Genomic DNA, 25,991 nt, shown 5'->3' with positions numbered 1-25,991 from the left:
CGCGATATGCGCTGGTCAGTCTAATACGACAGTTAAGAAAGACGTTCACAAATAGACCTCATATCATATGATTCTATGAGAACAAGAAAGGCGACAGCGTTGTTTCTATTAATTCAAATGGAACAAGAAGAGCAGGTATTACAGGCTCAGGATTTACTTTTACAAATAAAATATTATTTTTTGTCAATGTTTCATACCAAATAACATAATAAAAATCATAAACGCGCCTCGTATACCAACACTGCAGGTACACGTATATAGGGAAACCAACTTTTTCGTCATTATTCTGATTTTTTATGTATCGTCTGAGTTGTTGTCACACGAAAGTTTACTCCATAAACATTTTGTTTTCTCTATGTCATATTTTGCCGCATTAGTTGCTTTCCCCACATCCTTCCTTTAGTCTATATATTATGATATTCTCCTGGAAAGAGCTCTTTTTGAATAAAAGAGATCAACGAACCCATTGCCTTTACCTTTAAGATAGATCAGTAAACATGGGCATAATTATGGGCGATTATTCATACTAGTGCACACATGTTACAGTTCAAACAAGGCAATGCCAAGCATGGCATCCCCTCGTATGTAACATATTGGGGACAAATATGGACACTATATTTGTATATGACACATGCAGAAAATGGTAAATTGAATACGCATATTTGATACATAAACAATTTTTTAGAAATCAACCAAATTATTCAGTAACTGGAAATACCCACGGTCTTCCGTCGTATGATTAAACCAAAAATTAAATGTACAATATAATATATATTAAATATTGATCAAACAATTTAAAACGCGTGATGCCTTTGGCATATAATTTAAATGCATCGTAAGCTGTACACGACGTCTTTTAGACATCGTATGGCCATTGCGCCATCATCGTAATCCACCGTGTAGCCTTCGTGATCCATCTTGTAGGCTTCGGCTGAGATATGAAGCTTAAATACCGTCTTTGGTTAACCTTCGTATGTCCATCTTTTGCTATCGTATATACTTTCGGCACTCTCGTATAGACTTCGTTATTCGTCGTACTTGCTTCGGTCACTTTTGGGTAACGAGATCGGGACCAACTTCGTACGAACTTACAATTTTCGCATTCGGGTGTCCATCGTATATAAAAATCAGTGTGACGCGGGCATTAAGCAGAACAATTAGATATCAAGTCGACGACATGGGTATCTTTCAAGTTGGATGTAGAAAATGCATAACCTCCGATTTTTTTTTAATTTTTACCACGGACGGAAAACATATCAATCAATATTCAGTAATTTTCGTGTCTGCCCTTCCATTATGTTACTCAAGAAAACATTCAAAAAAAAATGGGTAACAATTGTATCGAAAAGAGAAAATCGAGTGCACCCTTTTCTGTTAGGGCGTGTTTGAGTTGAATATTTTGTCTTGATATCGCACAAAGCAGTAATATTTCATACATAGTCTCTCTTCAGATTCTATCATTTTTATATATCCAAGCTACAAGTTTACTTTATAACATACAAAAATCACAGTACTAAAAGATGAAAGTGAAATAACTATCTAATGTATCACAAAATCAGAGAAAGTATGTTCGTATAGCTATTTTTTACTAAAAGTACTTGACGACAGTCTTTCAAGTTGGATGACGAAAAATAATATTTTTGTGTGTGTGATAACTAGGTTTATAGTCTTTAACCACTAAAAAAATCTAGTCTGCCCTTCCACGAAATATTTTAATTAGAATTTTTGAAAATATTGATGAATTTTTGAAAATTCCAGCTGACAACCGATCAGACAATAATTTTAAGTTGAATCAGTGCAGACACGATCATTAACTGATGCTCATTAGCTAGTTGATACATTTGTCTTTTAAGATACAACAGGCATATAAGGATCGTAATGATGCAATGTGGATACATTTATCGGTTTCCAAGAGCAAAATTGACAGCGCGTCATCCCTAAAATGGCTTCCATTTTTACGATTGTGAAAATGAAATTGCATAATGGGGGAGATAATTTTGACGAAGTAGAATCCTGACTATGCACGCAAAGCTCGACGTTTGATTTTTAAATTTCAACAGTTAATTAAGTTCATATACTGCAATTTGATGCGTTGCAGTATTTTTTGTTCTCTTTTACTGTACATGTTTTATTACAATATGTTTCGGTAATAAACATGACGGTTTTTATCATATTTATGTCTTCTTGTTTTCAATTTAAACATTTATATCTCAGAAAAGTTATCTTGATAGTTTATGGAATAATTTTGAGTCCTTCCTGTCAAGTCATTAACCAACTAAAATTAGTAATACCGTTTTTCTTTCGAGAACTTTGAATGGTATTTCTTTGCATGGTTATACATACTTAAATCGCCAAAGTTAAGTGTTCATAAACCTCAATATCTCTGACATTTGAAGATAACAAAAAACGTTTTTTTCGTCTTTGAAAGTGTACTTTTTCATGCTATAAGACAATCGAAATTAAATAGAGAGGGATTTTTTTTCTCTTTAATTTATCATCACGACTTTCTGTGTATAATATTACATTCACACAAATGGTTATGCTTGCTATTTAATGTCTCAAAAATTTTCATCTTGCATGAATTTGACACTATATTATCCATGATTGTAATCAGTGAAATTTACACTTTTAATGTACTGCATTAACAAAAAGAAGAAAAAAACTATCATGTAAGAAAAATCACAGTCATAATTTATATACGGCTATGGCACTAGTGAGTATATTTCACATTGGTAAATAAAATCAATTGTTTTATTGAATCGTTTTTTTTTTTCTTTTAATTTCATCAAACATATGTATATATATAAAAGAGACGCGGCCAAACAAATTGAGATACTAGTTGTGATACGTACAGTGGAAGCATTTCTGTTTTATAAAATGAATAACTGTAATAAATACAAACTTCAGGCGAAGAAACCATGTTTTGAAAATTATCATTTCTTCCTTGTTAATCGGATCTGCGATAACATGTTTTATTCATTTCCCTTTGATATTATTGAACCGACATGAACGTTGCTATTAACAGTGTCATCAGGGCTTCCTTATATTGATTTCTAAAGATTGTCAAAACCACGAAAGTACTAGTGATATTATTTTAACGAACATTTGTTATATGATGAGAAATGTAGTCTTTGTGAATAATAAATGTTTACTATAAATATAAAAAGGCACTATCATTTTTTCACTTGTATTTCAGAGAATTTGAATTTAAGTGGTCAGGTATTCATTTGCTCTTAGATCAAAGACCATTCAATCTAAATTCCGTTAATATTTCCTAATTGTCTTATGAAGTATAATTTGAGTTAATACACAAATAGTCTGTAATTTTCACGGTATCATTCAGAATGTGAAAGTGGTAATTTCGGTCGAAACTGTGGAGAATATTGTGGCGGATGTATATCTAATATATGTGATAAACTTGATGGGTTATGTATCAACACTACTGGATGTGAACCTGGTTTTCTGTACGAAGACTACTGCAACAAAAGTACGTAAAATATTTATGGTACATTTGTTCATTTATCTCAAAGTTTAAAACATGAGTGTTATAATTATTCAATGATCAATCAATGTATGTCTTGTTAAAATCTAAAGGTACGACTCACTACCTTAGATGATTTATGCTGCTGTTCTATTTTAGGTCTGTTTATACTTCCATACCATTGATTTTGTGAAATTATACATGGTATACACATTTACTGTGAGCACTGAAGCACCTTTTCATAAAAAAAATATAAACATTAATGTGTAATGATGTTTAAAGTTTATGTAAGTGTTCATTTCCCTGCAGATGGTATTTGTTTGATTTTATCACTACATATTTATTGACTTATTTATGGAAGTCTGGGAATTGTCTAACTGCACTGTCAATAGTCTCTCGTTTGATATAAGAAATGTCAATCGTAAGTAACTCCTGACTTACTTCTCTTTATTAAATCAGAAAGTTAAGTTGCAGTTTTGATTTTTTATATGGATAAGATTCACATGATTATTTTATGTAATAATTTTTATTTGTAATTATTGACCCTTCATCCGCCCCTTACACCTCCGAGATTGTGGTTTGTGCTTTGACAACATGTGTAGCATTTCATTGGGCCAATGTTATAAAGGATTTCATCCATTCTTTACTTGTCACAACATTATTAGCTGAGTTCTCAGGCAGCCCTGAATGAAACGGCTAACTAAGCAGCTCACTCGTCGGTTGAACACCTCATTTGCTTGTCCCTTTGACAGTTCTTTTTGGATACATGTTTTAGTGTTTTATGAGGTATTTCGAAGTAACACATTGTTTTTTTGAATTGTGCTGCAGGTTCTTGTAAATACTCTCTTTTAAAATACTCGCTTTGCTATTGTGCTCACATTGTTTTGGGTTTCATTCAATATTCTACGGGTTATGTTTCTATTTGATGTATACTAAAGTGGCTAGTGACTTTCTCCTTTAAGAGTATGGTCAAAGTTATTTGAAGTCATGATACTACATCTAAACTCTGTCGTCAAATTCTTTTGCCTCGAGATATGCTCAAATGTTTCGAAATTAATTGAGATATGTATTTTATTTTAATTTTCTAAATACATATCAATTCCTAGCATGTTGCCCGTAACAACAATTTTATGTTTTTGTATTTTGTATAATTTTGTGTTTTTTATTTCTTTTGTATATATATATTATAACCTGAATACAAGTTTGTGTAATTGTATATAATAAACATTAGTCCTTCCTAACTGATTTGATTACTTTCATTTAGGTCATTGCTTGTTCAAATCTTAATCTATAGAAAAACGTCTCATAAGCTTTTTTTTATCTATTCGATGAAAAGTTCTTGTTTTTTTTTATCTTGAGAAGGTCTTACAGAATTGTGACTTTGTGCTTACATATCTACTATTAACGCTGGTAACGCGTACGTGTCTTTATATTGGCAAGTGTAATTATAGAAATGTATCTCTGCTTACTTGTTTACAGTTAATTCTGTTTAATAAATTATGTACTTTTGAAACTTGAAGTCTTACATAGAAACTATTTTACATGCATAGGCTGTCGGATTAAGACAATTTTGTATCCGGAAACTTTGCTATTTCACGACCCGTCATTCGTTGATAAATTTTAATTTATTTTTGCTATTTTACTAGCCTGTGACGATGGATATTACGGGGCTAACTGCACAAGACAGTGTAGTTGTTTGAACGACATGTGCCATAAATCGACAGGACAATGTACAGGTAAGATAATACATTTCCATGTTTAAGATTTTGTTAAGCACATATATATGTTACTGTTATTTTCATCATAAATACTCAAATGTCCAATAGATAAGGCGACCAACAGGCTGTTCTGTCAATATACTTCTCATTTGGTTATGTAGCTTTTAATTTGTAAACATGTCTGATATTCGTGATCTCGGTGGCTGCGCTGTCTATGTAGTTCATCTTCTGTATCACAAGTCTGTCTAAACCGAGGCTTTAATTCTGACCCCGCACATTGCAAGTGCGTTCGACTCCTATCTTTATTGACTCGAATTTTCCTTTTCCTGTCGAGGAATCTGTGGTTCTATCCAGGTTTCTCCACAATTAAAACCGATACGATATAACAAAATGAACTGCCATTGGTGTAAAACACCATCAATAACCAATCATGTTCGGTTATTTATTTGATTTTCCAAATGAGAGGAGTTTTAGAACAGAGAATCGAATTCATCAAGTGTTATTTCTATTTTCATTGTGTATAACGCTGTCAGTAAACCACTAGTCTCTCCAATGCCTTAAAGTAATGATTATATCTGCCAATTTTTTTTTTTTTATATAAATAATATATAAGCACTGACTTTTTTTTATAAGATCACATCAACTGATGTGCATGTGATATCACACACAGTTAAAATACCTGTCAAAGCAAGTTCTCTTTCGATTTGACTAAAAAATCATTTTTTTAAGTTTTTCTCAAAAATTTTAAAAGATCTTTATACATGAATTTCAACAAAAATAAGGTATCAAACAATTATTTGCAAGTTTGGAAAATTGTTTCGAAGGCCCGGGGGTCGGGGATGAATAAATCGGGGATGAAATTGACAATGAAAACATAATCTTTGCTATTAGATTAAAAAATATATGAAAAACATCTGTCTATGCTACATTTGTGTAGGTTGAACTATATGTTTATTAGTATCAGAATACGCTATTCCAAAAAGTGATCGAAGGAGACAAATAAGTAAGAGAAAGTGCAATTAAACAAACCTGTTTGTTAAATAAATATTCTTATTTTGAAAACATACTTTTAGCCAAGGGTTTCAACCTTTTTGATAGATAGGTCCAATATGATATTTCCTATTAATTATCGATGTCGATGTTTTCAACCATGAATATTTAAAAGCAATTATTTAAATCAAAATAAATACACAGGTTAGCTTGCTATTTCAAATGTATTTCCTGCGTTGGCAATTGTTGGCTGCAAACACTATTTACGAACTGACAGCCAAAATATGTAGTGGTCTGATTTTCACAAAATTTCATATTTCAAGAGAATAAATCATGAAATAATTCATCGACTCAAAATAGAAGAAAATTGATAAACCATGAAAGCGAATTGCCTTTCTTGTATGCGTTTTATTTTGTGTGTTTGTAACACACTTAAAAGATAACTTGCATGCGAGGACCTTGCCGACATTTCACTTTTCTAGTTGAAAATGTATTCCTGTGGTTGCTTAATATGCATCGATTGTTAATCACTGGACGTTAGAAAATAACAACAACAAAATAAAAAGTATCAAATGCCCAACACAATATGGCCACAACAAAATACTTTAGCCCGTAGAAACATATAAGGATATTTCTTTACTTCTTCGTTATATAATATTCTCTGATTGAGAGTTGTCATTTGGCAATCATATGATATCTTGTTATGTTCATATAAAATTTCATCTGTTAAAATGGTAGTTTAAATAGATAATTGTCACATTTATAGATCAATAATAAACAAAATGGACACAGGTCAATTTTATTAGAAATATTGATCGAAAATGTGGGAAAAAAATCTGTTCTTGAATAATAATACAAAACTCATTTCCGCAAATAAATAAAAAATTCTGCGGAGACAGGTTTGGCGAAACAAATTGCTCAGCTAAATGAAAGATACGTCGGCATTAGTCGTGTTAGTGTAAAGGTAACCGAAAAAAACATGAAAAATCATAAAACTTGTACAACGTCTAATAAACCACTCACATCGCTTAATTAAACTAGTACAATTTCTTTTCCACATTCGTCGATTTAACAATCCAACAGAAGAGATATGCGATGTGGCTAAACTCAATTGCAACATTTCAGTGGTGATCTTTGGCTTGAACATTCAATAAGCAGTCATATGAAATACTTTACACACTTTTATCTGGCACAACAGAACTGACTTAATGTAGTTGAATTATGCTTACTTTGAACTTATATTTTACCTTTTACCTTTAGAGTTATATAATTGAATATTTCATATAAGGAATATTGCACATAGAACCATTTTGTATTAGTCTTTTTGGTTATTGAGCATACAATATTTGTCTATTATTCAAGTTGGATCTAAATCACCAATTGAGGATTCTTCTAACGGGGCAGCGATAGGTGGAGGTGTTGGAGCTGCAATAATCGTGCTGCTTGTAATGGTGGGAGCGTTTATCTTTTACAAGTAAGTTCAGGAAATATATATACTTGGACAGATAAATTTGATCAACAACAAAAATAACTAACAAATTTACATTGGAAATTATAGTTGTACGAAATCATATATTCAGATTTAATTTTTATTGCATTAGTAAATGAAATGATCAAATGGATAAACAACAGTATACAAAACACAACAAGGAAAACTAAAGACTGGACAATTAGAACAATGCCAAGATCGGGTGTGATATCGGATGATACAATCCGTTTTGGTACTCTTTTAAGCCTTAACCCGGAGTTAAGTCCAATATTTGGACGGTCAATTTCGAGAAAATAGGACGGAGACGGTCTTCTCTTCCTCACAATTTTAACATATTCATAGTCAACAGTGAACCAGATTACCATAAAATTCAAAAAACACATGATGGCCTCCATATTTGAAGAGATGTTTCTAACTTTAACACTTTGAACTCTTGGTTTCCAAACATTAACACAGAGGAAGGCTGAAATTTGTCTATTATAGATTGTATTAAATGTTTTCTTACATTCATTACCTACTCAAGCAATTAAAACAATGTGGGTAGTACTTACTTGACGATTTTTTGTTTTATATGTTAAAATATGAAGAAACTAATTTACAAATTTTAAAAATATTGTGTTTTAGTTCCCAGATTTTATATAACTATGGAAATGATATATTTTTTCCATATTTTAATTATGAACTGTATTACTCTATAATTTAACACTCATAACAAGTTTCGAAATATTTTTAATAAGTTTCTTGCTTTCTCGGTCATTAAAAGTGGTAAACTGTTGTAAACAGAATGATTTATTCTACAGCAAGATAATCCGGACCTTGATTTTATACATTGTATGTAACACCTTTTTATGGAATTCTGGATTTTTTTTAATGCTTCCATTGTTTTATTAAAAGTGCCCATAACGGTCTTCAACACGGTGCCCTTGCTTACTTCGAACAGCGCGCTTTAAAGGGTCCGCCCCCAAAATGACTAGTGTAAAACAATTCAAACAGGAAACCAACGGTATAATCATTATAGAAAAAAAACTAGAATTTCTTATGAACCACACCAACAAAAGACAACCACAACAATTTCTTTACTTACGATAGCTGCAAACAAATGCAGCTGGTTTAAATGTTATAACAGATGCCAACGTCCAGCTTACCCTATATAACAACGTAACGTCACAACATTTAAACATTAACTATAAATTATCAATTGAAATATTTAGAAAGATAATGTCTTGAAGTTGTTTTAAATTTTATTTAAAAAGATCACCTAGTACCTATATAGTAATTAAACTAATTCAGTGAATTGTGAAACGCATACTTTCTAATATTTCGCAAATGTTCTCAAACTAATGATTATAATATACCTTATATGTCGTTTTGTCTTCTTTTGTAGACGCAGATTTAAATCCACAAAAGAGAGATATGATCACAGGAAAAAATCAAGCGATAATAGATCTTTTAGTGAGCATAGTGTTCTTATTGTAAATTTCATATAAACAAAAGTTGATTTTACCAATAATGAAAATAATATCTTGAACTTGAAATTTGAGCATATGAGGCAATGATATTTCTTTAAGTGTAAAAATAAGCTGTCACGTTGTTGGGGTTTCTTTTTTCTACGAATGAAGAATAATGTAGAAAGAAATCGTCACTCGTCTGGACGAATTTTAAGTGTTTACCCATGGAAATATTTGTAGTTGGACGAAACGGGGTAACAAATGAAGATGAAAGTGTGATTAAACGTCTAATGCTATGTTGTAGGGTAATCCGTTAAAGAGATAAAATTTATGGAATTGCATATTTATCTGGTATATAAAGTCAGCATTTTTTGTCAATGCCATGTCACCAAACAACTACGTTCAAATGACAAAGAAGTTTACAATGGACACAATTTATCTTAAAATTTGTGCATTACAGTCAGTTGCTCTTGTGGGTTTTTTCATTGTTTTTTTTTAATCTACTGATAAAAGAATATATCTGGTCAACATTATTCAAGGTTATTTTATGGTGCAAGTATTTCTGTTTAGCAATGGTCTGTTTATGGCAAGGTTCTGAAAACTCTTTTTAATATTAAATACGTTTTTTTAAATTCTCTTTAGGTAGACCGACGGAAACCCGTAATGAAAATGAATATGCAAATGTTAATACTAGTATCGCTGCCACGATAGATGAGGATGATGTTACTTTTACCCTGAAAGACGGAGAAGATCTCGACTATCAAATAGACGACAAGGGGGATGAAAACGTGTATAATAATGTTAACAGTAAATATGATGTTTCCCTGTACAATATACTGATTGAAGATCTGAAAGATGCTATAAATGATAAACAGAAAGATGAAGGTTTCAAAAAAGAGTATGAGGTAAGTTATGTACCTTGGCAGATTTTGTTTTTAATGGAAGCGATACAGTGTGTTTTTATTAATCCGAAAAGTGTTATATAGTTGGTTGTATTTGATTTAAAAGTTAAAAAAAATACGCATAAAGATGACAACCGAAGTGATGAAACTGTAAATTTGTTCTGTTAAAAAACAGTTGATTTTAAACAAAGTCATTTTCCTGCGAAAATAAACGTTATAAATGATAATGTTTTAAATGATGCTATTAAAATAATGTGAAGATATGCTGACAAGTGACATCTCAAATTTTGTTTCTTTGTAGATGCTACCTAGAGGTCTTGTGTATGCTCATGTCGAAGGTTCAAAAGAAGAAAATAAAGTAAAAAATCGTTTTCTCTCAACATGGCCGTGTATGTACAAATAAATCATATATGATGATCGTTTTGAAATATTAAAATAAAAAAAACTCACTTATAATTTATAGAATCCTATAATATAAAAATTTGGAACATAACAGGAACAAAGCATTTAATGTTTTCTCTTCTATTATAGATTTTAATTTTTGTGTGTTCAATTCGTGGTTGTTTTCTTACCTGTTTACACAACGATGTATTTAGATGCCAAGAATATAGAAGACTATAATCATGTTGATGGTGATGATAGGTTTTACTGTCCGGCTATCCTTCTGTATATTGCGGACTAATATACTTAGTTACAGATTTGGATCTGTTTGTCTTTTTCGCTTTCATCTTACTCTGACTGCGGTGTCGTGGCTGAAACGGATTTTAAGACCGTGCTGTTATGATGGCTGCTTCTATTGCTTCTTTAGATTTATATTGAAGGGTGATGTTTGCGGTGGTGTGGTCATTAGGTCAGGGTCGTTGATATCAAACCCTTCGTCGAAGTCAATCTTACTGCGCTTGCCTCTATCTGTTGTGGAGGTATTGTATATTAAGTGATGACATGTCTTGTTGGGGTTGTACGGACTGGTAACAATATCCCTGTTTAATACAACTCCATCTGGTTCCCTTCTGTACTTAGTTGGTGTAAGTGGTTTACAAACGATCGTGTCTCTTGCTTCGGTCTTAGTGTTGTGGTCTACGCTGGCCTCGGTAGTTTGTTGTTGTTCTGCAGCGGATACAACGGCTGTGTTCGTGGGCATCCACTTGGCGTAACGGTTAGCGTTGTGTCTCCTGGTAGATAAAAAAAATGAAAGTTTTTAACGACCTTGACTGGCTTTGCAGCCCTTGCACGGTCAGTGAAGATGGTGGATTGATTTTGCTTTTCAGGGCCGGCACAGGTCTCCTGGATGTGGTATCTTGTTCCTTAGCCTTGATCCAGATAATCACGTTGATGCAATTGTCTAGTCTTATATTGTTTATAATTTGTATCATTGTCTTGGAGTTTAAATTTTTAATTTTATCCAAATAATTCATCTAGTACACCAATTTTGGACATTGAAAATAATCAGATTAAACTAGCTATTGAACATTTGAACAATTGAATATATTAAAACAATCAGAGGAACAAAAATGGTCGACATAAACATTAACTAATATTACCCAAGATTAAGTTCAAGAGCATACTATATGAAGATATCCCGAATCCCTTTTCCGAACAATGACTGAATAGTACCGAAAATGACATTTATGATATCAAATACAATTTGATGCACTGTATTATGTATAAAGATTACAAAATGCATTTTTTGGTCAATGGTTCTTAGGCATTATATTATACAGTATAAAATATAAGGAGCTCTGAACCAAAAGTAATACTAAATAATGATGGTAAGACCAAATTGCATCTTCAAATTGATCAAATTGTAAAAAAAGAACATAGTAATATATATTCACCAATTCAAAATTAACATGTAAAACATCAGACATTGTCAGAAGTCAAAATACTTTTTTGGAGAAAATGAATAAATTCGATAATAGTTATCTCTGTATTTACGTAATATATTTTACATTCTTTTCGCAGACACCATTTCGACAAATGTGACATACCTTGCAATATTTAGTCATGGATTCAACGTGTATTTTACCTGTTCATATTTTATTTCAAGAAACAATATCGACAAAATTGAGCAATTCGTAAAATATTCTAATTCTTCACGATGATGAAGAATTATAGCTATTTTTGCTATCGTTTCTACTATAAAACTACAATTTATATTTTTATGAAAAATCATAGGCAAACTTTGTTTCATCATTAGGTTGTTATCAAACAATTAATGATATCACTCACACATGACAAACATTTATCGGATACGAATATCCTTGCATGCATGTTATTCAATAAGAGCATGTCACTTGCGAAGAAAAAAAATAAGTTTTAAATTCAGCAGAATATAAATACTTTTTATCCAATTTGATTACTTAAAAGGATTTTTTTTTAATTTTACAAGCCAATGTCGGGTAACATTCGATATAAAAGAAAATCATTTCTTGTCTTTTTTATTCAATTTTATAAAAAAAAAAAAAAAAACATTTTGTAGATGACCATTCACGAGTTATTCTGAGGGGAAACACTAAGAATGATTATATAAATGCTAGTTACATTGATGTAAGTATTTTAAATTATATTTTTTCTATTATCTCTATCGATTTAAGAGAGGGGCGAAAGATACCAGAGTGACAGTCCAACTCAAATATCGAAAAGTTTTCCTGCATGTCTCTGAACTGAATTGAGAGCTGTAAAAAAACTCTTGCTGTATTTCACTTCTCGTTTTGTTTATTTACCTGTCATTGTATTTAAAAAAACAATAAGAGGACAAATTGATTTTTAAATATGATAGATCTGTACAGGAACATGTACAAATATTATGAATATGACCCACTGTGTTCTAGATCGACAAATGATGCCATTAATTTAAACTTCCGCAGAAAGACAAACTACCCTATCCAGACACATATTTCTGACTTCCATCCGATGGAGTTTGCTCTTACTCCTAAGTACTTAGCGCAAAAGTAGCAAAAACAAATGTTCAAAGGCTAGCCGGGTAATCAAACCAACGCTCATCTCTTGTATGGAGATCACGGTTTAATGATACCTTAGAAGTAATAAATGGATTCTTAATATAAGTCGAATTAAATCAAGTCTTCTTTTCTGTATTGTTATTGATAATAAAAATGTTGGGAAGTTGAAAACGATGATAACTAGGTCATATTTCTTTTTCTTTACAATTACAGAACTTTGAAAATAAAAAGGCATACATAGCAGCACAAGGTTTGTAAAGAATTATTCATTTTTTATTATTGTCTTTGTATTATAAAGATTTCAAAATATATCTATCATTATTTTATTTTTGGCTGAAATATTTGATCTTATGTTTGGTATACATTTTTTACGTTGTAACTGTATATTCTGTAGATGTCTGTAGATTTAGTATTGCTAAAGTAAAACGAGTACTGCCCTCTGATTCAAAATTGGTTTTCAATGTCAAATGATTATTGCGTTGATGTTGATGTTCTCAATCAGGTATATCAGTGCAAATAAATAAATTCTAAGCATTTGTTGTGAATGATATTTAAGATGATTAAAATGTAAATTCTCTATAATTTTCTGAGATACCTAAAACATTGCTTTCAAAGAGATCTTTCATATACCACTGTCAGAAAAGCACTAGTATGAAAATAGATCAAAAGTTAAAATAAATGGCGATTGTAGATTTATGAAGGTACTAAACAACTGATTTGATCAAGTAAGGAAAAAGGATAACCGTTAAATCTAATTATTTTTGTTTAAAATACAAACGACTGTTTTCATTATTGATACGATATCAAAACATTTCATGTCGATTTTTTTTATCTTGAGGTCCTAAAAAGTTTACACAGAGAGATTTCTGGCACATGATCTGGCAGGAGAATGTTGGGAAAATAGTGATATTAACACAACTGATAGAAAACCAAAAGGTACCAAACAGTTAACCACATTTGATCATCTTATCAAAGTGCCTTGTAATAATTTTTCAAAATATGATAACTAGATTTTAAATAATACTTAATATGTTATATTCATATATTTAAAGATCAATTAAAAACGAATTACCTTACCTTTTACTATCAGCAAATGATGTTCATTTAATGAATTAAACAAAACGAAGAAATATTTCCTGATATCAAAAGTAAAAATCAAATCCATTTTCGGTTGTAGGTTTATTTTTACCAATTTTTTTTTTCTTCAGAAAAAATGTGAACACTATTGGCCTGTAACAGTTTCTGAACCACTGGTAGTCAACAACTTCAAAATAAAAATGACTGAGGAAAGGAGGTACACATTTTATGTGTACAGGTTATTAACAGTGTCGCTTATAAACTCTACGGTAGTTGTATTATTATATGTATTACAGCGCTAGATTACATAGAAAGGGTTACATAGCACAGCGAATATGTCGAATCACTCGACAAATAAATCTCGCACCTCATGTTAAGTACTGATATATACATGATTATTTGCAACATAACAAATGTATAGAGGTTTATTTGAAATAGATTATATTTGAACGTCTTTTCTTAATATGCAAACGCCTATGACAAATAATCGTGATTCTATTTAAAACAAAATAAAAAGTTGATCGGTGAAGCATTGGCTGATAAAACAAGTTGTTAAATTTGTTGTAACAATAAATATGGAATAAATGGCACTGTTAGGTTTTTGATACATTTGGTTACAAAACCGGAAGTAATTAAACTCTGACACCTTACACAAGAGTTTTAGTTGTTTTAAAACACAAAAATACAAAAACGTCAAAATGGTAAAATAGCAGCTCAACACCAGATGGATGTGTTTTGGTCTTCAATAGACAGCTTGTTACTCGTCTTGTTTGCGTATAAAAAAAATTCTGTTTAATCCCAACCTGACATCTTGCACAAAAATGTTGGTGCTTTAAAACACAAAATATACAAAAACGTCAATATGGTAAAATAGCAGCTCAACATCAGATGGATGTGTTTTGGTCTTCAAATAACAGTTTGTTTCTCGTTTTATTTGCAGTAATAAATTTCTGTTGTATCCCTCTCGAATAAGGTTTCTTAATGTTGGTATCAAGTAACACGCTCTTAAATATGGTTAGGCTATTATTCTACATGAAAACGGGGTTTCCAGTATACAAATAAAGTTCAAACTTCACACTAGGTTTTTTTTACTTTAGAATATGCAGGAAAGAAAAATTCACCATTTTCATTTCATTCAATGGCCAGACCACGGTGTTCCCGACAGCATCAAACTTGTACACTTTTACAGAAAAGTAAAAGATCACAAATGTAATTTAAAAGGACCAATGGTTGTACACTGCAGGTAAATATGTAAGGAGAACAATTTGACTAATATATATGATTGGTTCAAAGCATATTTATCAAATATCATATAAAATCATATTCCTTAATTGGGATATTGATAAATTGAGAAATACAATTGGAATAATGCAATCAATTTGATGTGTGACAACAATATCTGCTTATAACAAAACATCAATATTCTACTCAAAATCGTTATTGTTTTATATTTGACACACATTTATATTTAAAAGTTAAAAATTGTTAATTATGATGAGGTATCAAGCTACTTATCAATTCTTTAGTGCTGGAGTTGGAAGGACCGGAACATTTATAGCTACAGATGCATTATATCAGCATGGACAGAAAGTTGGTTATGTAAATGTTATGGAATATATAGAGATGATGAGGAAAGACAGAATGAATATGGTTCAAACATTCGTAGGTATCATTCTTGTAGAAAGAATATTAAAGTTTTAACGCCACCCAAAGAAACATATGGTTGTTATCACTCGCTATTGGGTTGTTTTAATTACTAGAATCAATATGACTTGCATTATTCATATAAACATGATAATAGGGAAAATGAAAAATAGCAGCTTCAACGTACCAGATCAATCATATAAAAAATACAGAAATGTTCATCAAACAACATCTCCTTAACCATATCATGTAATGAAATATCATCAATAAGAAGATAAATCAACATAATAGGGTAAATACTTGCGCTTTGTTCAATAATAATTGATAGTAAGACCCGAACGACAAAAAGTTTGATCAACAAAGGTTGAAAAGCTTGTAGACAAACAGCTATGTTTAGATGATGGTAAAAGAAAATATATAGAGCGTGTCTAGTTGCTGTAACTATGCGATCATAACAATGGTAAAAACATCATGTTCATCATATAATATACAGTTCCAGTTTAATGTTAAGGCTGAATCTTTCTGAACCCTACACATTATTCAAAAATCAAAATAATGTTGAATATGTATTATTGCAATTGTAGGAACAATATGAGACAATCTTTGAAGCCTTGTTAGAACTGTTTACAGTACCAAACACGTCTATTCCGAAGAATGATTTCTGTCAATTCATTTTGGACCAAGACAAAAAGACCATCCCGCGGAATCAGAAGTTCTACAAAGTAGAATTTCAGGTAAGGTTTCAGGTGAAACAGAAGGAACATGCTGTTTCAATTTAAGACATAAAAATGTTCTACATGCAGCTGGTAAAACTTACACAAGGCTCTGTACAGTATATTCATTTTCCCTCAATTAAATAAAAATTTGAAGATTAATTTTCCTTTGACTAAAACGGTATGATCTTGTGGTAGCGTAGTTTGCCTCGAGTGTTGTTGCAGACTGTTGTAAATTAGCAGATTGAAGGTCCTTCTCAGCGTGAAAATCAAGTACATAGCAGGATTGATGATCATATTATATAACCTAATCCTCGTCTTGAATATGCATTTGATTATGCTTTAACAGCCACTCAGATACCTAGCCTAAATGGACACAATAGTTGTAAGAAGGTGCGGTATTAGAGCCAATGAGCAGCTCTCCATGCGGGTCATAATGTGTAAAAGAAAACATTTATAGATCAAAGTATGTTTTTCAACACGCAACCTTGGCTGACACCGAACAGCAAGCTATAATGGGCCACAAAAATGACTAGTTGAAACCATTCAAACAGGGAAACCAACGGTCTTATCTACACAAAGAATCGAAAAACAAGAATTCATATGAGTAAATGTCTCTGCATACAATCTTTATCATTTAAAATAACTTATGTTTGATTTAGAGATTGGAAACCCTACGACCCTTGTATCCATCATCAGCATTTACTGCAGCAACATTAAAAGAAAATATATTCAAGAATTCAACAAAGAATATACTTGCACGTACGTTAATCGTTATTTCTAGCGAGCAATTGAAAACTATTGACACGAAAAAATGTTATTTTATTTTCCCATGTTGAATGAAATATATAACCATATATTTGAGAATATTTTGCTTCCTTCGATTATGCTATCTGGTTGACCGAAGCACATTTAGTATGAAGCCCGGAAACGGTGTAAATTAAAATGTGCGCACATTCAATGCTTTTAAAACTATATAAAGTTATACAACGAAGCATTCAATTCTTATAAATATGTGTTCAAATTAAAACCATGAGTGTAAGATTTATACCACGTTTTTCATTTGTTATCTAATTCATTAATTTGTTATTATTGGTATGTGCATTCGTATCAATTGTGCTTTATACAGAATAATATGTCAAGCTGGAGTGTCTTGCAGTTACTACCCGTCAATTAAAATTACAAAATTCTAATGAAACATTATAATGTAATTATCTAAAAATGGCAAAAGTTATATGCTACAAATATAGCCAATCAAGAACCATAGAAGGTAACACATAAATAGTACGAATAACTGGAGTTGAATTAGATATATTTCATTATTAGTTTGACTCATATTCATTAAAAGTTGGTAATTATATTACAGTTTACATTATACCATAGCAATTTAGTTCACATTTTTCTACATTTGAAAATGAGTGTACAAAGCCAGGAATATGACAGTAGTTTTCCATTCATGAGATGTGTATGAGCTTTTGATTTTAACATTTTGTAAGAGACTTACCGTTTTACATTTCCCTTGGAGTTCGGTATTTTTGTTTATCTTAATTTTTGCATATCTAAACCTTAGTTCACAACATGTATATATTTACATTCATTGCATCCAAAATGAATAGAAAGAGAGTAAAATCAATCGTTATTCACAAAATCACCGTATGGATTAGAGTCGTACATTCATCATATATTTACCCTCTCTTTGGCTTAGTTATTTCTATATAAATGAAACTTTCGGTACCTGCATTACATATCTTGTATTGATTTCACTTTGTTTTAGATGACAGGTATAGACCATATCTTATGTCATATGGTAAAACACGTAGTGATTACATCAACGCTGTGATTATACCAGTGAGTGACATTTAACATTGTTTAACATACTTTATATCATTGACGTATCAGAAAACAGATCAAAAAATAAAATGACAATGTGAATATGATTTATAACTGTAACTAATGTGATTTATAAAGATACGTTAATATGGTTATCATTATGAAAAAGTCTTGTTTCTTGAATGACTTTTTTACTAACAGATTTTTGAATTGAAGAGTACAGCACGAAAAACTATTCAAAACAATAAATTCCTGATAAAATTGTCGATTTTGATGCTGATCAAGTAATTTTGACTGTAAAGAAAAAGCAATGTTATTAAGACACATGCAATATTTTACCGAACAACAGTCGAGCTACAAACGTTTCATAGTGTGTTTTCTTACGTACTCTCTCTTTAAAGGGACATCTGATTTACGTCCTAAATTTAATCAGACGTAGTTGCGTTTTTATACAAATGCATCCTGCACAAAAAAAAGGATGATAACTTTTACAGATTTTTTCTGCCATAAATCTGAAATTCTGAAACTATTTTTGTAGTTTTATCTACCTTAATCTTACTGTCACACTACCAAAACAGATGCAAAATAATTGTTTAAACATTTTAGCAAATATAAACAAAGTATATTTTCCCTAATTCATTTCGTGTTCATTATAACGTTATTGGTTCATTGACAGGGATATGCAAATCAGAGTAAATTTTTAGTAACACAATGTCCTTTGGAAGGGACTGTTGTTGATTTCTGGACAATGATATATGACCATGACTCAAAAGTTGTTGTATTATTGGACCAGTTAAACAAGGTAAGATATTTTCCTCAATTGACAAGGGGAGAGTCACGTTCCATCTAAAAGTAAAAATATCATCTAAACTTTGAAAAATTCATTACAGTGGAAACCTTCCTAAATACTATACGTTTTAGTTGGGTTTTTTTGTTAAACAAATCTTTGCCACAGCATCCACGATAGTCTGTACAGAGATATATAAATCAATGTTATCAAAGACAAAAAGTGTGAACTTTTTTAGCAAATATTGTTCAAACTAGTAGGATTTCGACTTGTATATTCAAACAATACCTTTCAATTAGCCATTCACATTTTAATGGATTGACAAATTATTCAAAGAAATTTTGTGTTTTTTCATAGAAAGGTCAATTGTGGTCAGGAAAAAATGAAGTGTTGGAGTTTGAACATTTTTCAATTGTGCAAGAAAATGCGTCCAACTCAGAACAGCTCCAGTTGACTTTACACTCTAAGGTAAATAGGATGGTTACAAATAAGATCTATTCATTAACGATTTTTAAGTATGGAACAAAATCACCACACAGTGCTTTACATATAGACGAGTATGGCAAAGTGTGCATATACCCCTAATCAATGTAGAAAAAAACACATTTGTCTGGAACAAAGTTCAAGAATGAAGATTTTCTATACGCCCGTCAATATTCTGACGGGACGTATTATGGTATACAAATGTCCGACGTCCGTCGGTCTGTCCGTCGTAAACATGTCGAACCGTAACTTGAGAACGACTCATTCAAATTTTATGAAACTTAGTACAATTGTTCCTTATGATGGTCAAACGATCTGTATACTTTTCGGTGATAATAAGATATAAACTTTTTGAGTTACGGGACTCAAGGGGAGGTGCTTTCGCATGTCACGCCGTATCTCAAAAACGATTTATAATGATTGCTTAAAACTGTACACAAATTGTATGTAATATTAATCTTAAGATCTATATAATTTTTGGTGATGATTTAAATTTTATTTTTGAGTTATTGAGTATTTTGTAAAAAAGGGGGATTGGGTTTTTACATGTCACGCCATATCTCAAAAACGATTTATGATTATTGCTTAAAACTTTACACACTTGTTAGTTATATTAATCTAAAGATCTGTATACTTTTTGGTTTTGATTCAAAATTTTATTATAGAAATATGGAGTTTTTTGTAAAAGAAAGGGGGGGTGCTTTCACATGTCACGCTGTATCTCAAAAACAATTTATGATTATTGCTTAAGAATTTACACACTTCTTAGTTATATTTATCTAATGCTCTGTATACTTTTTGGTGATGAATCAAAATTTTATGTTAGAGTTATTATTGAGTTTTTGTGTTAAAAAAGGTGGGTTTTCACATGTCACACGGTATCTCAGAAATTATTTATGATTATTGCACACAAGACGACGGGCGTATCATGCGTTCATGGCGAAGCTGTTTATTAAAATGGGTTGTGGTCAACGTTTAATACAAATAGACAAGAAGATTTATGCTATCCTTCATTTGAAACAGATAATGAAACGACAAAAATTACTAAAGAATATATACTGTCTTCAACAATAAATAAGATGCACAATATTGCATCCCAAAATGCCCTAATACATCGTGATATTACTTAACAAGGTTTATGACTAAGAACAGACCCATGAATATGTCCTGAACTAAAAACACGTTTGGACATTGTGCACTAGATCAGTTTATGCCATTTCTACCTTAGCACGTTTCTGATGTTGATCTGTTCGGAAGTACTATAGAATAGTTCAGTAACCGCCAAATCTTTAAAAAAAAGGTTAGAACTTTTTCGAACTTAATTGATGCGTTACACGTTCATCATATCATCCTTTTGGGTAATGTAACAGTTCAGTGACATGTCCTCTTATATCTGATGTCAACGTTTTAAAGTCTTATATTAAGATTTCCACGAATCGAATATGTATTTCCTTTGTTAATTTATGACAAATATTTATTTTCTATTAATTTCAAAACTCGTACTATTACATTTCTATAAGAACATCCTGTATACATTTACCCAATAAAATGGAATGGTAAGAATCTTATTAAAAAGTAAAATCACAAAAATACTGAACTCAGAGGAAAATCCAATCGGAAAGTCCATAATCACATGGCAAAATCAAATGACAAAACACATCAAAAACGAATGGACAAGAACTGTCATATAAAATATTAATTTTGATTATAATGATAAACTGGATAAATTTCCGTATGTTAGTCTTTGAAAACATTCATTCTCTCTATCACTTCTCTTAGAAAAAGGAACAAAGGAAAATTACTGTTTTTACGGCACCTAAATTGAACGTGACAAGTGATGCAATGCTTCCATCAGACATTTTACTTGATCTTCTGAAAACTGTAAAAGATTGCTGGGAAGAACAGAAAGGTTTTATTACTGTTGTAAGCAGGTACGTTATTGAAATGTTTAGTTGTACTGTTGCTTTATTTTAGTCTTCTACAATGAAATGCCAAATAAATAAATAGATATGCAAAACCAAATTTTCTAAATTGGGTGCGGTGAGATGGGACTAAATATTTTACCCTGAATCAAACATTTGTCATAGGAAATATTCTAAGGATTCCGAATATCTTACAAAAATTCATGAACCTTGCTTGACTACATCCTTAAGGTATATAGGTTTTGAATTATGTATCGCTATGCTTCTGAAATTACTATAGCTAGTTTTGAGCACAGTAATTATCAAGTTGGTGCACATGTGACTATTATCGTTAGCATTTTATAGAGGAATATGATAAAAAGAATCACGGTTTCCACGTGATAATTGTTGCTCTGTTCTAATATATATATTAATATGAATTGCAATTTTTTTTAAAACTGCAATCGTCATTTTTTTCATTTTCTACATAAGAAAGTGCATGTAATAAGTCAGTAATATAACAGTATGTTTCTATTTATTTGATGAAATTAAGCATTTGATTTTGCCATTTGATTCCAAAGGTGTCCGTTTAAAATTTTCCTTGAAGTTCGATATTTTTTACACTTTTTTTTTCTTTTACTTTTTTTACCTTCTCTGAACAATAAAATAGTGAATCTTGATTGAATTAGATATATTGTAAAGCATGATTCCCTGCAAGTAATGCACGACTGTCCAGATAGGCAGATTACAGTTATTTCAGTTAAATCAAATTCAAATTCATATAAATAAACCTAATAAAATACTACCAATAAAGAATAGTAACCTTCATTTTACAGCGATGGTTGCACTAAAATTGGACTGTTTGTTGCGCTATATCTTTCCTTGGAAAAAATGGAGATAGACGATGAAGTTGATGTTTTTCAAGTTGTAAGGGCAATGCAAGTTAGACGTCCTGAACTTTTAACGGAATTAGTAAGTGTCCCTCATTAAATATTATTTTATAATATTAACGGTGCTTGTATTGCACTATACCGGTATGCGCTTCCGACAATGAATACCTCTTGAGTGAAAGTCGAAGTCAAATCATTTGACAGTTTAAAAACTAAAACAAACAATGAACAGCTGATAAAACTACAATTAATTTAAATAGAACAGTTTCCGCATTGCTCATGCCAGTACCTTGTACTTAGTGGTGCCTATAAGCAAAGTTTCGATACAGTGGTATCATTTTGGTAATATTTCTGATACCAACTTTAATTGCGCCACATATCTCTGCAGTGTTGTTTGAGGTCAACTATGTGGAAGTCAAAAACTTTATGCAAAACATTTTATAATTACAGCAAATTTAAATAAAAATATTGTACTTAAATAATGTTGAAAATATTCTCAAAACCTTGAATGAATCAAAATGTTGTTTCCATCATATCATGATTTTTTTTTTGCAGGAGGAGTATGAATATTGCTACAAGTGTATCAAGGAATATTTAGAAAGAGACTCGCTGTATGCAAATATGTAGTATAGTCCGTGTTTATTTATTTGATATTAACTTTAGGAACGCATATCTATACATACTGAACTGTTATAACGAAATAAATAAATTTGGTGTATTTACTCTCTTCTGATTGGTTAAAAGAATTAGCTTTATTTTCAATGTTATCAATTTTTGTGAAGACACGACCACTCTAACGTTGTGTATTCATACGCAAACATCTGTGTACGTTGTTATTCGTATCAATATATATCTTTGCGCCTAATTTTTGATAGAAATTTATTTATAATGAATGGAAATAATTTATTTTGAATTTATTGAACCATAAAATTAATTTTTGACTCTTCACATTTAACATAATCCGCTTCGCGGATTATTCAATGTGAAGAGTCAAAAATTAATTTTATGGTTCAATAAATTCAAAATAGATAACAGCCATTCATTAAATAAATGTAAGATGTAAAAAGACAAAGAAAATTATATTTTCATGACTTTGTGGATACAGCAAACTGTTCGTTTTTCGTATTCATTATTGATAAACATTGTCTACAATATATATCTATGGTATTATTTTAATTAATCGGAAAACAGATATAATTTAATGATCGTGTTAGTGATATATAATTGTGTAAAACTAGTAAATAAGTATAATCATAAACCTTGAATGACCTTGGATATCGAAAATTTGTATTCATATAAAGTAAAAATTCAAAAGTCTACAGACCAGTCAATTTCAAATTGGTGTAATTGAATATCAAAATTATATTCCAGTGTTTTTTCAAAGTATTAAATGATGCTGAATTTAGAAAAAGTGTGTGTCAAAACTTTGGCTCATTGCAATCCCTTTTTAAAATATGTAATAGAAATTGTCAGAATTTAGAAAAAGTGTGTGTCAAAACTTTGGCTCATTGCAATCCCTTTTTAAAATATGTAATAGAAATTGTCACTCAAAAGAAATTAATGAACATGTGCAGTTGGTATGTTTCTGTATAGTATTGTATTGTGAATTTAAATGCTCATATAACTATAATAACCTATGCACAATGACGAGAAACAATACTCGTAACTCATGAAATTTCAGTATAATTTACGATCATTTTTTGTTATATTTCTTGCATTAACTATATTTTTTTGAATTCGTAAACTTGGCTGGATAGTACGGTTGTGATTAGTTTTAAATTATCTTCTTACCTGTAGGAATAACAAATCATAGAAATGATCTAAGGTAGAACCGTCAGACAATGTGGTATATGACTGAACTGTGCAGCTCGGGATTTCAAAAAACAGATACATCATTTCACAATAAAAATAAAGTACTCGTAACTCAAGAAAATGTCATTGAAAAGATCCTCTGCTCTACAATAGTACTTTCAAAATGTTGTCCATGATAAAACATCTCAGAATCTGTTCTACGTTAGAATTGTCAGAATCAGTTCTATGTTAGAACTGTTGTCGGGTATTGTAGAATGCCAATATATATTGCTGGTTAGATCTGCCCGTATTTAATACTACTTATGAGCTGTCAGAATACGCTCTACAATACATTGGCGGATCCAAGGGGGGAAGATTCCGGGGGTTGCAACCCCCTTTTTTGGACGATCAATGCATTTAAATGAGAGCATATAGTTGGAACAACCCCTCCCTTTACTCTGGGTTTGGACCCCCCCCCCTTTTTTTAAATGGCTGGATACGCCCCTGATAATATCAGGGTAGAACTGTCAGATAAGTTATGGGTAAAAAATGTTTTTAAATAAAAAAAATCGGTTCCAGGGTAGAACAGTCAAGATCTGTCCTAGTGTAGATCATTTTCTGTCAACAATGGCTTAAAATGTCTCAGAAGATTTGCTAATGAATCCTTACTGATTACGAGAGATGTTGCAATGTTCATGGCCATGCTGTTGTCTGTTTTTATAAGACATAATTTGTGAGTGCCCCTTTGGTATCTTCTCTCGATTTTTTAAACTGTATTACTTGGCCGTTGATCTCTTTTGTAGTTTTAGCACACAAACTGTTCCGTTTCACGAAAGGATATGTTGTTTTTTGTTTTGTTTTGTTATTTTTTGTAATTTATTTTTTTCGTTTAGTTTGTTTTGTCAAAATACACAAATAATCTCATTTAATTTTATATTCGTTTACTACGATACAAGTGATTTGTTTTTGTAATTAAATTTTCGTTCTATCTTAAAGATGCTCAAGACATTATTGAGTACATTTGAATCCTCAGCTTAAAATGTTGAAATATAATACTTAAAGTTTCAATATTAGTTTATTGTTTTATTCTTAAATTCATGCCTAGCTTTCGTTACCAGCATATTTTCTTAAACTCCATTCCGTCTCGATGAGAAAGAAGGAATAAAATAAGTGTACCGTGGTCTATATATTGTAAATCAATAATTAACAGAAACAAATCAAGGCAGCAAACACAAACTCGGGATCGCATAAACTTTAAAAGGGGCGGGACCCGATGCACCGACATGGTTAGTGTGTCCTGCTTTGTATGTAACATCCGCGATTCGAGCTCTCAGTCACAATGTCAAAATCAGGAATAGGACTTAATTGGTTTAAATCACAGATCAGACTACTTTGATGCTATCTTTAGATCTAAGAAAAAATATTCAACTTGTATTGTTTCAACATGTTACATGTAAATACTCTTGATTTTTATATATATATTGATATAATTGAGATTTCATTTTTTATTTTCACTATTAATAAAAGTTTTTTGTAATAATATGTATATTCTCTATTTGATTACTATTTTTTAAATTATATATTTGTTTGTTTATACATATATTTTGTTAACCATATTTATATAATACACAGTGTAATGTGTTTTTCTTTTTATCAAATAAAATACTTTGTCACCTCTAAAGAATCGTTTTATTAGTTAACAGTTTTTAACTTTTCTGTAAATGGGGCGAAAAAACGTTAGAGCTTGGCAGAAAGTTATAACACTAAGTCTTGATGACGTCTGATCGTCAACCGCTCATATTTTCTCTTTGGTTTGTGACTTGTATCTTTGTTGAGTTTTTTCGTCGATCCATTCATCGTGAAATATTCCTATTGTTAAATTGCAGA

At 31.0% G+C, this 25,991-nt stretch overlaps 1 protein-coding gene across 1 annotated transcript in view; it reads left to right on the top strand.

Moving 5' to 3' along the window:
• LOC143083462 (receptor-type tyrosine-protein phosphatase alpha-like) overlaps positions 1–25,788 on the top strand; it is a 39,866-nt gene extending 14,078 nt beyond the window's left edge. Inside the window, exons 7-26 of the mRNA XM_076259725.1 lie at positions 3,344–3,487; positions 5,128–5,217; positions 7,552–7,663; positions 9,063–9,130; positions 9,769–10,031; positions 10,330–10,417; positions 12,508–12,575; positions 13,202–13,238; positions 13,827–13,924; positions 14,197–14,334; positions 15,163–15,308; positions 15,592–15,727; positions 16,294–16,443; positions 17,085–17,184; positions 18,197–18,270; positions 18,929–19,054; positions 19,397–19,507; positions 21,302–21,453; positions 22,260–22,395; positions 22,869–25,788. Of these exons, the coding sequence (XP_076115840.1) occupies positions 5,187–5,217; positions 7,552–7,663; positions 9,063–9,130; positions 9,769–10,031; positions 10,330–10,417; positions 12,508–12,575; positions 13,202–13,238; positions 13,827–13,924; positions 14,197–14,334; positions 15,163–15,308; positions 15,592–15,727; positions 16,294–16,443; positions 17,085–17,184; positions 18,197–18,270; positions 18,929–19,054; positions 19,397–19,507; positions 21,302–21,453; positions 22,260–22,395; positions 22,869–22,940 (2,106 nt within the window). The 5' untranslated portion in view covers positions 3,344–3,487; positions 5,128–5,186 and the 3' untranslated portion in view covers positions 22,941–25,788. The remainder of the gene's footprint in view (positions 1–3,343; positions 3,488–5,127; positions 5,218–7,551; positions 7,664–9,062; positions 9,131–9,768; positions 10,032–10,329; positions 10,418–12,507; positions 12,576–13,201; positions 13,239–13,826; positions 13,925–14,196; positions 14,335–15,162; positions 15,309–15,591; positions 15,728–16,293; positions 16,444–17,084; positions 17,185–18,196; positions 18,271–18,928; positions 19,055–19,396; positions 19,508–21,301; positions 21,454–22,259; positions 22,396–22,868) is intronic.
• The last annotated feature ends 203 nt before the right edge of the window (positions 25,789–25,991 follow it).

Source organism: Mytilus galloprovincialis, chromosome 1 (assembly GCF_965363235.1).
Source record: "Mytilus galloprovincialis chromosome 1, xbMytGall1.hap1.1, whole genome shotgun sequence".
In the NCBI taxonomy this organism is placed as follows: domain Eukaryota; kingdom Metazoa; phylum Mollusca; class Bivalvia; order Mytilida; family Mytilidae; genus Mytilus; species Mytilus galloprovincialis.
This window is presented reverse-complemented; position numbering and strand designations above follow the sequence as displayed.